Source organism: Penicillium canescens (assembly GCF_028828765.1).
Source record: "Penicillium canescens strain IBT 15451 chromosome Unknown utg000001l_segment0_segment0, whole genome shotgun sequence".
Classification (NCBI taxonomy): domain Eukaryota; kingdom Fungi; phylum Ascomycota; class Eurotiomycetes; order Eurotiales; family Aspergillaceae; genus Penicillium; species Penicillium canescens.
In genome coordinates, this window is record NW_026703963.1 from 1,189,820 (window position 1) to 1,204,533 (window position 14,714).

The 14,714-nt window shown below is 50.5% G+C and overlaps 5 protein-coding genes across 5 annotated transcripts; 3 read left to right on the forward strand and 2 right to left on the reverse strand.

The window, feature by feature from the left end:
• Positions 1 to 386: 386 nt before the first annotated feature.
• Positions 387 to 7,652, reverse strand: tor (putative TOR pathway phosphatidylinositol 3-kinase TorA; the record flags this gene model as incomplete). Its single annotated transcript, XM_058509216.1, has 3 exons — positions 387 to 773; positions 829 to 7,463; positions 7,526 to 7,652. The coding sequence occupies 3 exons, from the start codon at positions 7,650 to 7,652 to the stop codon at positions 387 to 389; spliced, it is 7,149 nt and encodes a 2,382-aa protein (XP_058378195.1).
• Positions 7,653 to 9,364: 1,712 nt separating this feature from the next.
• Positions 9,365 to 10,596, forward strand: N7446_000450 (SDR family oxidoreductase; the record flags this gene model as incomplete). Its single annotated transcript, XM_058509217.1, has 5 exons — positions 9,365 to 9,386; positions 9,439 to 9,490; positions 9,553 to 9,685; positions 9,739 to 10,029; positions 10,090 to 10,596. The coding sequence occupies 5 exons, from the start codon at positions 9,365 to 9,367 to the stop codon at positions 10,594 to 10,596; spliced, it is 1,005 nt and encodes a 334-aa protein (XP_058378196.1).
• A 255-nt stretch (positions 10,597 to 10,851) lies between these two features.
• Positions 10,852 to 12,282, forward strand: N7446_000451 (mitochondrial 37S ribosomal protein bS1m; the record flags this gene model as incomplete). The annotated part of the gene is made up of 1 exon (XM_058509218.1): positions 10,852 to 12,282. One exon carries the CDS (start codon positions 10,852 to 10,854, stop codon positions 12,280 to 12,282), a length of 1,431 nt encoding a protein of 476 aa, XP_058378197.1.
• Positions 12,283 to 12,644: 362 nt separating this feature from the next.
• Positions 12,645 to 13,195, forward strand: N7446_000452 (40S ribosomal protein eS17; the record flags this gene model as incomplete). The annotated part of the gene is made up of 3 exons (XM_058509219.1): positions 12,645 to 12,665; positions 12,727 to 12,852; positions 12,917 to 13,195. The coding sequence occupies 3 exons, from the start codon at positions 12,645 to 12,647 to the stop codon at positions 13,193 to 13,195; spliced, it is 426 nt and encodes a 141-aa protein (XP_058378198.1).
• A 483-nt stretch (positions 13,196 to 13,678) lies between these two features.
• Positions 13,679 to 14,696, reverse strand: N7446_000453 (Rtr1/RPAP2 family protein phosphatase; the record flags this gene model as incomplete). Its single annotated transcript, XM_058509220.1, has 1 exon — positions 13,679 to 14,696. Exon 1 carries the CDS (start codon positions 14,630 to 14,632, stop codon positions 13,679 to 13,681), a length of 954 nt encoding a protein of 317 aa, XP_058378199.1. The 5' UTR covers positions 14,633 to 14,696.
• Between the last annotated feature and the right edge of the window lie 18 nt (positions 14,697 to 14,714).

A 14,714-nucleotide genomic window follows, 5' to 3' on the forward strand; every position in this document is an offset into this window, starting at 1 on the left:
GCAACCTTTCAAACTACCTAGGTAAGTGCGTACATGTACATCGGCCAGTAACCCTTGGTCTAGAGTCCGAAAGAAGGAATGAGATTGATGTTTCTAAAGCTTCTTGTGCTGGTTAAGTGAACTCCTCAATAATCTATCGTAGTAGGAAGACAAGAAACCATCACAGACCGCGAAATCACAAAGCCATAACGCAACTGACATTAATGCTTGAACTGACCAGAAGGCACAGGCTCGAAAATGTGAAAATCAAAAATCAAAAGAGCAAAATAACAGGGGTAACTTTACATACGAGGTGAAAAGACAAGATAAAACAAGACACGCATCATATCATATCATCATTCATGCCATGGAACACCAAAAGCAAAAGAATCCACGATCAACCCGGACTACCAGAAACTACACCATCCGATCCAGTGCTGACAGATGTTCTCGACATTGGTTGCCTGCGCAAGGAGCTTGTCAACCTGGTCGCTGACACTCAGCTCGTCACTGGGCTTGAAATCCCGCCCAGTAAGCTTCTCCTTGACACGAGCAAGCACCTGGAGAGCGCGGGCATTCTGTGCCTCGCGGGCTTCCTGGGGAACGTTTTCTTGGCCATCGAGGATACCGCCTTCGAGAATGGACCCGCGGCGACGGGAGAAATTGCCTGGTTGGACGCCATGCTCAAAGTTGACCCCCTCAATGATGGATTGGCGGCGTTCTGCCGTTAGGGATACGCGGTCGGGAGACTCTTGGGCACCCAGACGCCAGTTGATCAGTGGATCGTGAATGAACTAGAAGAACAAGAGTTAGTGGATGGTGGCGAATGATAGATGAGTAGTCACTTACGGCTTCCAAGACTGCCATCAGTGAATCCTTGTTGTCCCGTAGGACGCGCATGACAGCCTCGCAAGTAATGCGGTAGCTTCCTTCAATGTTGCTGACTTCCATGGCAAATGTCAACATACGAGTGAGTCGGAAGGGCACTCGCTCTGGGTACTTCTCGCGATGCATTGCGATTTCGAAGCAGTCACCGAAATCAATGTGAACGACCCGACCATTGCCACGATCAAGCAGCAAATTCGACGGATGCCGGTCGCCAAGACCAAGAATATAGCCAACCATGGACATGACACCGAGGGACCGGGTGTAGTTGGTACGCCGCTCGAGCCATGCTTCTGAACTTTTACTCTTGAGCCATAGCACCCGATAGAGATCTTTGCCGGTGGTGTTATCCATAGCGTAGCCAAAGACCTCAACCTTCTGCATGAGAGTGAGGCTGTCGTAGTCAGGTGCCATTTGTAGCATGATGCGGTGCTCGATGTTGAGGAGAATACGGCGACTTTCACGATACTCCTTGATCAAAGCGTGTAATGTATCACTGTTGCAAACCCAACCCAACAGACCGGAGCTCTGTGACAGCGGGATGGCCGGGAAGCGCTGGACTGAGAGGTGTCGCTTGAAACTCTCGCTGTCGTTATCGAGCAGAGTATTGCACAGACCGAAGAGCTGCATGACTCGCTCATCTTGTCGGATATCCTCGTGTCCCTTGAGAGCGTACATGTAAGAACTTCCGTTGCTGCCCTTGAGTGTCATACGACGCGGCCGCTTCTTTGTCTGCAAGACATGCAAGATAGGATCGAAGCTGATGATTCGAATGATTGGTTTTCCGCTCTGGTATGTTCCCGGCACAGCAAGGTCAAGGTCCGAGCAATCCTTCAGTCGAGGAGACACATATTTGAGATCAAGAGTCGATAGTTGTGGGAGCTGTCGGTTGATCTTGCGGAACACCGTGTAGTACAAGTCCCAAGCTTGGTTCAAATCGCCAATTTCTTCCGATTCACGGTAAAGCATGCAGTAGTGCTTCGCCTCAGCCAGATCACGCCCGAAGGCCTGCGCAAATGATACCTCGCGCAGGGTTTCAGCACCCTTGTCTAGCATGTCGTGCAGAGGAGCAAGTGTCGCGAACATGCCTTCGACGTTGTGATCACCGAAGTAGAGACGAGAAGCCTCTTCCAGACCCTCGTGCCAGAGTTCGTGCCACAGGACTGCCACACGAATCAACTCGTGACTCACGAGATCCGCTTGCTCGACAAGTTTGGCGCTATGTTGCCGCATACTTTCCATAATGTTGCTGGCGGATTGAGAGCGTCGGGTCACGTTAGATTTCATTGCCACCGTGAGTGGATACACCAAGGCCTGAGGATGCGTCTTGCCCACCTCAGCAAGCAGCCTGTGGACCGCACTCCGGACCCTGATGTTAGGTTGGTTGATTCGAGCGATCAACTGAGGAGTCACAGATAGCCAGGTATCAATGTTCACAACCGTGAAGCCTTCCGTGACGACGGTGTTGACTTCATGATCACCACCATGACTGAACCAAAGTGTAAGCAGTCTCAAAGTGTCTTGCAACGAAGATGTCAAGGACAGAGCGATGGACCGCAGGAAACCTCGAATAGCAGGGATGACATGCTCTGTAACAATATGGGCAGGAACTGGCGCTGGTGCACCGTCACGGCTGGCTTGGCTGGCGATGGTTGTGACGACTTCGAAGTTGGCGAGGGCCCACGAGTGCCATGCCTTGTACGAATCACGATTGTATTGGGTGGCCGCAGAGTAGGCGTTGAGAACCTCGCGAACGTGCTCTGGCCTCCAATCACCTCTCTGGAGAGCTGTCTGCCATTCTCCCTGTCTGAGATAACTCTTTGAAAGGAGCTTTCGGAATTTGTTGGCATCTCCAATCCGTTCACGCAGGCTGATAAGATCTGGGTGGTTCGGATCAGCAGCTCCATTGACCCCGTTCATTCCATGGTGATCGCCCTGCGACACCATGAGAGTGTTGAATTTCTGGAAATCATCGGTCAATGCACTGGTGAACTCCTTCAGCATATCGAGAGAATCTTGTTGGTGTCCGTTTGCCCAGCTGAATTTCAGTCTAGCATATGTGACTTCTGGAGGAATGATGGTGCGCACACCATTGCTATCGGCCACTATCGTCTCGAGCGATGCTAACGATCGTTCTGCAAGTCCCATGCGGTTGGATTTGCGACAAAGATTGGCAAACTTGATGCTCATATCAAGGTTCTCGCGCGGAGCTGTGACAAGAGCCCTGACCTTCAGCATACGCTGCCACACTTCCACGTTTTGCTGACATCCAAGCAATCGTTGATTCCACGTTGCGCGCATGGCTTCTTGTTTTTCTGGGTCACCGACATTCTGCTTGTATGTGATGATCTCCTCCAATTCAGCCAACATCTGAACACGGACGACAACGTTGTAAGCACGATTGTATGACTCTCCAAGAAGAGCAGACAATTCAGTATCGAGGCCGTTGCGTGCTTTCTCAATGTACATATTCGCCTCCTCGAATTGGTTGCGGTGAATAGCCAGGATAGCACCGAAGAATGAACGGTCCGGGGACTGCTCCTTCATCACACCGAGGTAGGAGTCCATCAACTCCCACTGGCCTCGGCCCCAGGCAGCAGCAGCGGCAAGAGGAGCAATGGCTCTGCGATGCTCTATTGATGCCTGGTTCCATTTCTCCTGTGCAAGGTCCGAGAGAACCTTCCATTCTCCAAGAGCGTGGAGACAACGCATTTTACCCATCGTAATGCCGAAGGAGTCTGGGTCTGTTTTTTCACGACGCTTGTAAGCAGCAAGAGCTTCGTCCCACCGTTGAAGCTTTTCGAACCATGTTTCCTTGAGCTCCACATCACGGTACGCCTGTGCTTTGCGGAGAATACCGATGGCAGCATCTGATTGCTGGAGCTGATTGTTGATGGTAATCAGGGCTTCCACAGCACCAGAGTTCTGATCTTGCTCAAACTCGAGTTCCTTATAGTGAAGAGCCTTGGCAAAGGCATGGCATTTCGCGGCGTACTTTCCAAGGGTGCGAATATCAATTGGAAGAGCCTTGTCATCGTGCTCCATGAATTCAGCCAGATTTAGGAGAATTTGCAAAATCTCCGGGGAAATATTTGGAGAAGTGAGCGCTTTCTCAATGGAGCGGACAAGCTCTTCCTGATATTGATCGTACAACTCGGTCCAGCATGACACAAAAGCAGCATTGAACAAGTCTCTAGCTAGCGGCTGATAGATACCGGCCAAACTAGCACATGCACGCAGCGCTGGAGAAGGAGATTCCTTCAGAAGCTCGACACTGAAGCGGCGTATCCATTCTTGCCAGTCCTCGCGCGTGGACTTTTGCGAAGCATCCCACGCGTTCTTGAGATGTTGCTGGTTCACAACGATCTTCTTTTGCCCGATCTCCGCGAAGTTGGTGTCGTCAGCTGGGAAAGCATAGACTTCTTCAGGGTTGAGATCCTGTGGGAGGGGATCGCCCTTTTGAAGCTTCGTTACCAGGATCTGGTAGTTAATGTGTGTGATTTGATGGGTCTTCAGGACCTTGTTGAGAAGGTGGATGTAGTGTGTAAAGTCCTGACCGAGCTGGAAAATAAGAGCACAAATGCAGTCTAGGGCAGCCTGACGCAGTACGCGGTCACCACTGGCCACAACCCTTGACAAAGAGTGGATCATGAGGGAGGCAAAATCGGAAACATTGACTTGCCGCGAAAGCTTCGTTAAGCTATCGATGGCTGACTTCCGAATGCTTGTTGGATTCTGCGGTCGATCAAATAGACGCACGATAGATGGAATGATGAGATGCATGTACTCTTCTCCGCTTGAACCGAAGATCAAAAGAGTATGAAGAATCTTTTCAGATGGCTGGTGACGAGGCGTTGAGTCCTTCTCAAGTGTGTCTAGCATTAGAGGAATCAGGCCAGCAAGATACTTCCTGAATTCACCCTCTAGTGACCGGGCAATGGCCTCAACCAACGATAAAATCGTGCCTTGAATCTGATATGAAGAATCCCAGAACTCCCTGATGACTTCAATGATTTCTGGCAGGAAAGCACGAATGTGCTGCCGCACGATGTTGACTAAGATTGCCATCTGATTGAAATATGATTCGAGGCGACTAGAAGGAGAACTTCTGATCACCAAGATAAACCCTGGAATGATTTGTCCAAGGAATGGTACACATTTCAATCCCAGAGTCTTGAAGATTGTGACAATTGCATCAATAACAGCCGAGTGATATTGAGCCAGAGAATTCTCGCGCAGAATGTTCTGCATCAGAGTGTGAATGACCACAGTGGGATAGTACTCCTCATTGGATGGAGTAAGACCCTGCATAATCAAAGCAACTTCAGAGACATTCTTAATCTCGTTGATGTGGTGTACGTCGGGCTCAAGTTCGCTGATCTGCTGGTACTTGTATGGGTCAAGGGCACCGAGGACACCGAGAAGCTTGATGGTCTCCTTCCGTAGAGAGCCTGTCATTTCCGTTTTGATGATGTTGATCAGCACAGCCAGAAGATGAGGATATTCGAGGTAGGGTTCAATGACGTAACCCGAGTTGCTGGCCAATTGACCCAGCGTCCGAAGTGCAGCTTCACGCTTGGTATGCGACGAAAGATCTTGTAGGGCGTCTAGAATGATGGGCATGATCTGCGAAAGGTACCCTCTCATCTCACTGCCACCTACATTGGCAAGCTCACCAACGGCCTTCAAGGTGGTGGCAGCGACGCCGGGGTTAGTATCTGTTGCTTTTGGCATCAATGCAGTCACCATGGGATCCACATAGGACCTGATCAATTTGGTCGCATTTGAAACAAACAAGCTGATGAGCAGAGCAGTCTCTTCTTTTTGTCTGGCTGTGGTTGCAAACCCGAGACCTGTAAGAAGATTGACCAGCAACTTTCGAAGCGGTGGGAAGACATAAGCAGGGTTGACGCTGGAGAGCCGACCAATGATACAGATAGCAGCTTCTTTGACCTCAAACACCTCATCATTGACTGCCAGGAACAAGCATCGGATATTCTCTGGCCTTGCCAAGTGACGGTCAAATTTGCGGTCCAAAGACCACAAAACAGTGCGTCGAATTTCTGCGTCTGGGTCTCCGACACCCACAGTCAACAGCTTGTCGATCACCTCACTCACAACCTGGATAGAATGTCCACTGGTCTGGTTGATGATCGGGTCGTGAACGAATAGTTGACAACACGTCAAGGCCGAGGCCTTTCGAATCTCGGGATTATCATTTTCCACGTAGTTGATGGCAACATCACGGACGAATTCGTTTAATATGTGCCCGGAGAAGTCAAAGCTTCCTAATGTATGAAGTGCCAATGCAATATCGGAATCAGCATGGAGCTCGTGTGGTGCAAAGTCTTTTGCGAAAGACGGCATGGGAGGAAGTCGGTTTTCAGGGCAACCAAGGGGCCTAAATGGTGTTCCGCAAAGGATGATACTCAGCATGTCGAGGAGCCTTTCTTGAATCATGGGTTTGATGGGTGGGATGTAATGAGCCATATCAACGAGCGCCTGTGTTAAAGACTTGCTGAGTCCACAGGCGAAGATGGGATCTAGAAGAGCCTCCATGTACTTGCTGAGTGCCTGTCCCACTGCAAGGGACAGCATGCTGATGCACTCAAACATCGGTGCCTCGTTGACGCCCGCTCGATTCCTAGCCTTCATTGCAAGGCCTTCGCGAATGTAGATGATGATGCCATCGAGGTATTGACCGATGGCAGGGCCCACTGCATTGGCAATCTTTCCGATGGCAATAAAGGCGGAATTCCGCTCTTTGTCTCTCTTCAGCTGTGCTTGGAGATAGACCATGAACCGGTGGAGGTAGATCTCGATGAAATCGGTAGGAGCGTATGATGCGAGAATGGGAATAGTGAGGACGACTTGGGTGCGGATCTTGGGGTCGCGGTGGTCCTTCAGGCGGAGAATGATTTCGCAAGCATTGCGGTAGTGCTCTTTCATGAACATTGTGCCCTTGAGGATCAGCTCTTTGAGAATCAGAAGGGAGCCATGAATCCAATCCACATTGTGGGACTTCAAGCCGAGAAGGGCCTCATCATGAATCCGTGCAAACCATGACTGTCGAACTTGGGTATCACGGGCCACGATGATCTCAAAGCATTCACCCACGGCTTCAGCGGCGGTCTCCCGAATGAGAACTTTGGGGTCTCGGAGGGCAACCCAGACGAGCTCAAAGATCTGGGGGACGAACCCGTAAAGAAGCGTCGGCGAGCCCTTAGCAAGTTCCCGAATCACAAGCACCGCCGCAAAACGCCGACTTTCCTGGCGCTCCGACTGCAGCCATTCTAGTGCAGATTGTATTTCACTTTCCACCAGCTCTGCGGTAAGAGCTCCGCCGGGTTTTGCGAGGCGGCCCAGCGATCGGGCCGCGCAAACCAAAACCACATTGTCGTTGCTGCGAAGAGCGCTGCGCAAGTAGCTGGCAAATCTCGTTGTTTTCTGGGCTGCATCGACACCGTCAAAGTCAATGAGTCGATCGAGTGCCAGCAGGCCACCGATTCTCTCGTTTGCGTCACCGCCGGTTACCACGAGTTGGGCGATGCGTTGGCTAACCGCGTTGTAAAATTCGACAAACTTCTCGGAGGGCCAATCTGTAGAAGTGGGTACATTAGTCAAGTCAGACAGACACCGAAGTCCAAAATCGTGGCAGTACCTCTGGAGACAGAGAGAACATTGTCGTAGAGCTCATAGGCAGCTCTGGCTCTGGCCTCCTCATTCTTTGACTTAAGCTCCACGAACAGTCTTTGGGTAACGTCCGTCATTGCACCTGCTTGTGCCATATTTGCAAAACACACCCCAAGGTGGACATTGGAAGTCAACCTCTAGGGGTAAGAGAAAGACGCGAAGTGCATAGAGTTGGTAGAGGGATGGTCATGTGTGAGGCCTGGAGAAGGTCGAGGGGCGCACGGGCCAGTTTGGAGTTCCCGACGTGCGACCCTCACTTATCTAACGTCTATTGTATAACATGCCTACAGATGGCTCTGGTTTGCATATAACAGCATTATCAGTATGATCCTAATCCTAAATCAGGAGTGTTATTTATACTGATACGGTGAAAGGATTCATTGACATTGATCTTTGTCTGGGCGCCCCCTACCAACTACACTATCATGTGAACTGTTTTGGTAGCACTAACATGGTCAGTCCTTCTTAAAATATGCACAATTCTTCTGGAATCCTGTAGTGAAGTGAACTAGCAAGATAATTTAGACAACGCAAGGGTCGTACAACAAGAGAGGCATATAAGGTTCAATAAAGAAGGACTGAGGAGAATGAAAGGAAGAAAGAGAGCGCAGAAAGAAGTAGCCTAGGTATCCTTACGTCTGTATCTCACATTCACTCTGCTGCTAACTGGGGCTGATATCTTAGTATTGCTTTGGCGGCGGAAAGGTGCATAGCGTATTGACCCCTATTATATGGTATTTGCCACGTCTATAAAGCTTGGTTTGTTTCAAGATTTCTAGTCATACAAAGGTAAACACACACTAACTCAAATAGAAGACTAATATTTCTAACCAAGTCTGGTGTTTTACGCTTCAAGTAACTGTAGTTCAGCACAAGTTCAGCACGAGCCGTGCCGATGATGGATAGCGAAGCGTGGATTTGAGTGTGCAAGGGATACATGCGAGAAAACTTGGATTTTCTTCAGCAATAACGCCCTCAAGGTTGGGAAATTGAAGCGCGTCGGAAATTCGAAGCGTTTTAAGGGAGAGCGGGACTTTCGCTAGTAATGTACATATTGCGCTTAGTAACTCTAGGACCTAGTCCCATTGATGTATAACGACGAATTTGAGCCAAGGTCTAGCTATCGAGGAAGTCTTAAGAAAAGAGGCTGACTTACCAATGTCAAATCGCCGGTGCTTACCTGTTGGTTGCTCTAGTACTGAGGGCCTGGGTTCAAGCCATTGCCGAGGCCGGAACTGCATTTTTTCATACTTGAAGACTATCTATGATTAACGTTGACGAATATTTGCAATCAATAACTGATACTCGCTAGGTGTTAGTTCGACGCATGTGCGAGGGCTATTCAAGGATATTGATATTCCAAACTTCTAGTCCTCACGGAAGCTTTGAAAGACCTCACAATTTGTCCGAAGGAAACGTAGCAGTCAAACTGTGTCAAATACCTAGTCTGGGATGTGTTCAGCTGCGATGGAATGTTTGAGCGGTGAAGACTGAATTCATTAGACATGGGCCTCGGGTCCCGGAGTTAAGCCGAGTTTCCAAGGAAGACGGCAATTATGTACGTGCTGACAAGTAGACAGGCATGGCCAGCCAATGGACTTACGGATTTACTTGGATACAACTGATATCCTTCTTATATCCATCAAATTGACCTGTGAGTATTTGTAATCTTGAACCCCTCATATAACCTTATCGGTGGAGTGATGACGGGATGGAGGGGCCCCCGGGGGATACTTAAAGCCAAGCTCCTCCTTTATAGTTACTTCCTGTCCTCCTTAATCCCAAACATTTTCAGACACAAATCACAATGGTTAAAGTACTCTTGACTGGTACGCTGTATCACCAAACCCATGGCCTCGAATTGGTCTAACTCTGCTTTAGGAGGTAGTGGCTTCATTGCCGCCCACATCGTCGATATTCTACTGCAACATGGGTATGTCCAAGGTCCCCCATCTTCCTATAACTGGTTGCAGACTGTTAATAACTGTGCTTTAGCTTTGATACTGTCGTGACCGTTCGATCGGACGAGAAGGGCAAGCAGATTCTCAAGGCTCACCCTGATGCATCAAAGGAGAAGCTCTCTTACGTGATTGTTCAAGATGTGGCCAAGGATGGCGCATTTGATGAGGTCAGGATCAAATTGCTTTCATGGAATATGCAAGACTAATTGAAACGCAACAGGCCGTCAAGTCTAGCCCTCCATTCGATTATGTTCTTCATACCGCATCTCCATTCCACTTTAATGTTCAAGACCCCGTAAAAGACTTCCTTGACCCTGCTATTAAAGGAACTACGGGTATTTTGAAAGCCATCAAAGCCTATGCACCTACCGTGAAGAGGGTGGTCATCACATCCTCTTTCGCTGCTATCGTGAACCCCGATCAACATCCCAAAGTATATAGCGAGAAGGATTGGAACCCAGTGACCTGGGAAGAAGGATTGGACCATTCGAAGGTCTATAGGGCTAGCAAGGTAAGTCATCGTTGGGACTTCATGAAGGAAATGCAAGAGCTAATAGGGACGATGTATCAGACCTTTGCAGAAAAAGCAGCATGGGAGTTTGTCGAGCAGGAGAAGCCAAACTTCGACATTGCAACTATCAACCCACCACTGGTGTTTGGTCCCGTTGTTCACTACTTGAACTCTCTTGAGGCCATCAACACCTCAAACCAGCGTATGAGAAACCTCATCCGGGGCGACATGAAGGATAAATTAGCTCCATCGGGCACCTTCCTCTGGGTTGATGTACGTGATGTCGCCCTCGCACATGTCAGAGCCATTGAAGTCCCTGAAGCTGGGGGTGAGAGATTCTTTGTCACTGCTGGCTTCTTCACAAACAAGGACATTGCGGATGTTATTCGCGACACCCACCCCGAGCTAGAGTCTAAGCTGCCCCCGAAGGACTCTCCCAGCGACCTCCCGAAAGACATTTACGGGTACGACAACAGTAAATCGCAAAATGTTCTGGGAATCAAGTATGCTCCGCTGAAGAAGACAGTCGTGGACACTGTCGATTCTCTTCTGGCTGTTGGTGCTTAGGATTTTCCTGGGCTGAGTCATAGAGTTAGAGCGGAATGATAAATAAGATATTTCAATTTGGTCCTTCTCCGATGAAATCGAGCTATAAACTGGGTTTATCATAATTAACCATATAGCGAAGAGCTAAAAGGGCCAAGATCAAATAGATACAAAGTTGCGGTTTAGGTCGTTATGTCGCACCCTACCAGTTTGGCCCGTGTTCTCCGGCCAACTTTTCTCGCGTTAACTCCAAGATCAAATTACCCATTGAACAACATGGCCTCCGCCAGGCTGTCGCCCACGGCGAATCTTCTGCGGAAGTCCCGTTTATTCGCACTTCCGCAATCTCTCAAAACCTCTCAAGAGCCCTCAACATCACGAGCGGTGTTCGAATCCGATACCGCAACTCTGCCTCACCCTATTCGAGCCGCCATTGTTACGCCGCAATCATCGCTAGCCCGAGGCGATTGGGGTCTGAAACGACCTTTACCTGCTAAAGCGACATCAGAAAAGTCATCGAGACCTGTCGTCCGGGTTAACGCCCTCGATACCTACGAACATGTCACCGACTTCGAATCCGCCGCGGACCACACCATGACCCTCGAGAAGTTCCAGGAGTTACACATGCCCATGTCTCTACCTTCTAGAGTCAATTACGCCACAAGCGTTCTCCCGAGGCACCAGAGTCCGTTTGAGGCGCACCTTGATAACACCCAGAACAGCCAAAACAGCCAGGGTATCCAGGACCCTAGCTTCAAACAATTCAGACACAGCGGTCCTTGGCTCGCTGGGCAGACAGAGGCCGAATTTGCAGACTACGTGAAACAAGTCAGCCGAAAGAAGCCCGAGCTTATGCAGAAGCTGCGTGAGCAGTTCATCGCCAAGCGGTCTGCCGAGATCCGCAAAGAGGCCCAGGATAATGGGGAGGACTTGATTGATCAACCCGTCACCATTACCGACGCAGAATTCAAGACCTATATCAAGACTTTGCGCAGTGACCCCAGCGCCCTTGGTCCTGCCGTCTTCGATCTGCTCGACCTGCCGTCCGGCCCTGCCATCCCCAGCGAGCGCATTGGACGCAGCTACTACCAAGCTCCTGCAACCAGCTTGTCCTCTGCCGAATATGCTATGACAGGACCCCCTAAGACACACCCATCTGCCGGTCTGTCGTACACACGCTCGCACGCCTTGATCCAGAACCACGCCCGATATGGCCCGCAGGCCCACCAGCGTCCTGTCGAGGCCCGCATCTTGCGCCCCAAGGGCCGCTTCAAGGGCCGCATGAACCGGGCTATTGCCGGTGTGGGTGGTATCGCCGTTGAGGACCTGAATGCCATGGCCTTTGTTGAGCAAGGTACTCCTCCCGGCCTCACCTACTTCGATGCCTCCATTCCCGGTGGAGGTAAATACTGGGTTACTCCTATCCGCGCTGCCATTGATTCCCAGGGTCGCATTGGCCTTTCTTCTTACCGCGCGAGTGCAACATCCAAGGCTCCTTACGGACTTGAAGACCACTCCAAGCCTAACAGCTTGAGCGTCTCGAATGTCGCCAACAGCGACGACCAGACAGTTCCCCGACTGGACAGACTCCCGCACCAGCAGCCTCGGTTCCAGTCTTCTAGTGACCGACCCACCCCGAGAAGGCCTATGCGGGGGACAGAAGATGTCGCTCGCAGCCTCCTCGACAACCTTAACTCTCGATCATAAGAAATAGTGAAGTTCGTGGGGAGCGGAAAGGATGTATGATAGAACTGGTGCTTGTAAAGCTACTCTCATTTTCTTTTGGACTGTGTCATAGTTATTAAATCGGATGCATCAATATATTATTTTCTGAGCGATTGTTTTCCAGCGTCCCGGATCCAGGCCAAACACAGTTGACGTAGTGCCTTCCTAAAACGGCAAGATTAAAATGGATGACATAATCAAGATAGCACGACACGTGATCCGTGATTAGGGCCTAGGGCAAGGACCCGCACAGGGCTAAGCGAAAGCCGCTCATCAACTCAACCCAAATTGGCCATACACTTCGAATCTCCGAACATCCATCCCGCCAGCCAACAACCGCCAAAATGGGTCGCGTCCGTACCAAGGTGAGCATACAAAGACAACACCAGCAAGATAATTACCAATCTAATTTTCCTTCTTGAACAGACAGTCAAGCGCTCCGCTAAGGTCATCATCGAGCGTTACTACCCCAAGTTGACCCTCGACTTCGAGACCAACAAGCGCATCTGCGATGAGATCGCCATCATTGCCTCCAAGCGTCTTCGCAACAAGGTGAGATTCCACGACCACAACATCACGCTCACGACCAAAAAATACTGATTCGAAATTCCCGTAGATTGCTGGTTACACCACCCACCTGATGAAGCGTATTCAGCGTGGTCCCGTCCGCGGTATCTCCTTCAAGCTCCAGGAGGAGGAGCGTGAGCGCAAGGACCAGTACGTCCCCGAGGTCTCCGCTCTCGACGTCTCCCAGACCGAGTCCGGCCAGCTCGATGTCGATGCCGACACCAAGGACCTCCTCAAGTCCCTCGGCTTCGACAACCTCAAGGTCAACGTCGTCAGCGTCAGCCAGCAGCAGCAGGCTGAGCGTCCCCGTCGCTTCGGTCCCCGCTAAATTTAGCGGCCCGGAATACGGAAAAAAGAAAAATTTCATGTCTGGTCTTCGGTCGACTCCCGGCGTTTCCCCGACGATGCTTGTTCTGGCTGGCTTTCGCCCATGCTAGCTTTGGTTTAGCTTAGAGTGGAGGCTATTCCTGGATGAGGAATGAATAAACATGATTCTCTTTGAGAAAGGTGTCGCTGATTCTCCGCAAGGAGATGATGCTTGATTGCCAATTTTCCTCGTGTTTGCCTGGTAGGGGTTACCCTCCAGACTGAACGACGTAGGGGTTCTCGTTCAAGGTCTTGTATCTTGGATTGAGTAGCTCGAGACCTTTGGTCTGAGCTCTGCATCGATTCTTAGATGAGTCTTGCAAGCCAGCTCCACACTGCATGGTCTCTGTAGATTGTTCATTTCTCGTAGTTAACATAAAAAAAAGTTGGGTATATACAATGAAGCGACGAAAAACCCCTAAAACGCCATGGCAAACTCTGCCATTCAGATCTGATCGAGCACATCTATGTCTCCATCTTGATCCTGAGCCTGCCGGTCTTGCTGCTCTCTGGGCACATACCCCTCAATGGAGCCACCCATGGCATCCTCTGGGCGCAACTGCGGAGCATCAGCAGCCCGCTGAGAAGCACGCTCGTTCTCCCTGATATCGACGTTCACACGTCCATTCCGAACAACAGCACTGGTATCACCGCGTTCTATCGCAAGCTCACGAGACCTATCTCCAAGCTTCAGATTCTGCAAACCGTCCGCAACAGAAGAAACAGTGCCCGTAGCCGCAGGAGCCTTCTGACGTCTAGCGCGTGCCTCCTCAAGCAAAAAAATCATCGTACCCCGCGTATCACCAGCCCGCCGTTCCCACACGGGCACTTCAGACAGCTGCACACGGAGCCAAAGAGCACGCTCAGCACACGCATCCGAGCACCATTTCTCGACCTTGTCCTGGGGCACAATATCCACGGCGCGTCCGCGTCCTCCAGGCCCGCTCCCCTTCGCACCATAAGTGAACCGAAACCCGCCGCCCTTGCCTCTGTTTTCTTTCCGATGCTGTTTCGGACATAGACTATAACCGCACAATTCGCTGTAGTTGCGCTCCAGAATTAGGTTGTCGTAGTCGCTTGGGCGGAAGGGGGCTAGTGAGATTTTCAGCTTCCGTGCATCTTCGTCGGACGGTGCGGCTGGGTCGGCGGCTGGGTTGGAGGGGAGGTCGAGGAGGTCCAAGATGCTATTTAGGATGACATCTTCGGCGTCCTTTTGGGTTTGGATTTGCTGTGCGTGCTGTAGGGCGATCTCTAGATGCTGTTGTGTAGCCCCGGGTCTGCCTCGGAGGTATTTGTCTTGCTCTTCTTGTGAGGGGTATAGGTATGACGGTTGCGATGGTCGTTGGGCGTTGAGAGCTGCAAAGGTTTCAGGGAGAGATGTCTTTAATTGTTGCGCCATGGTGTAAGATAGGGGTATATGAAGAGGGAAAGAAAATTTGGGGAGAAGGTAAAGCGGAAGAGGCAAACCCCGGATTGCTGAC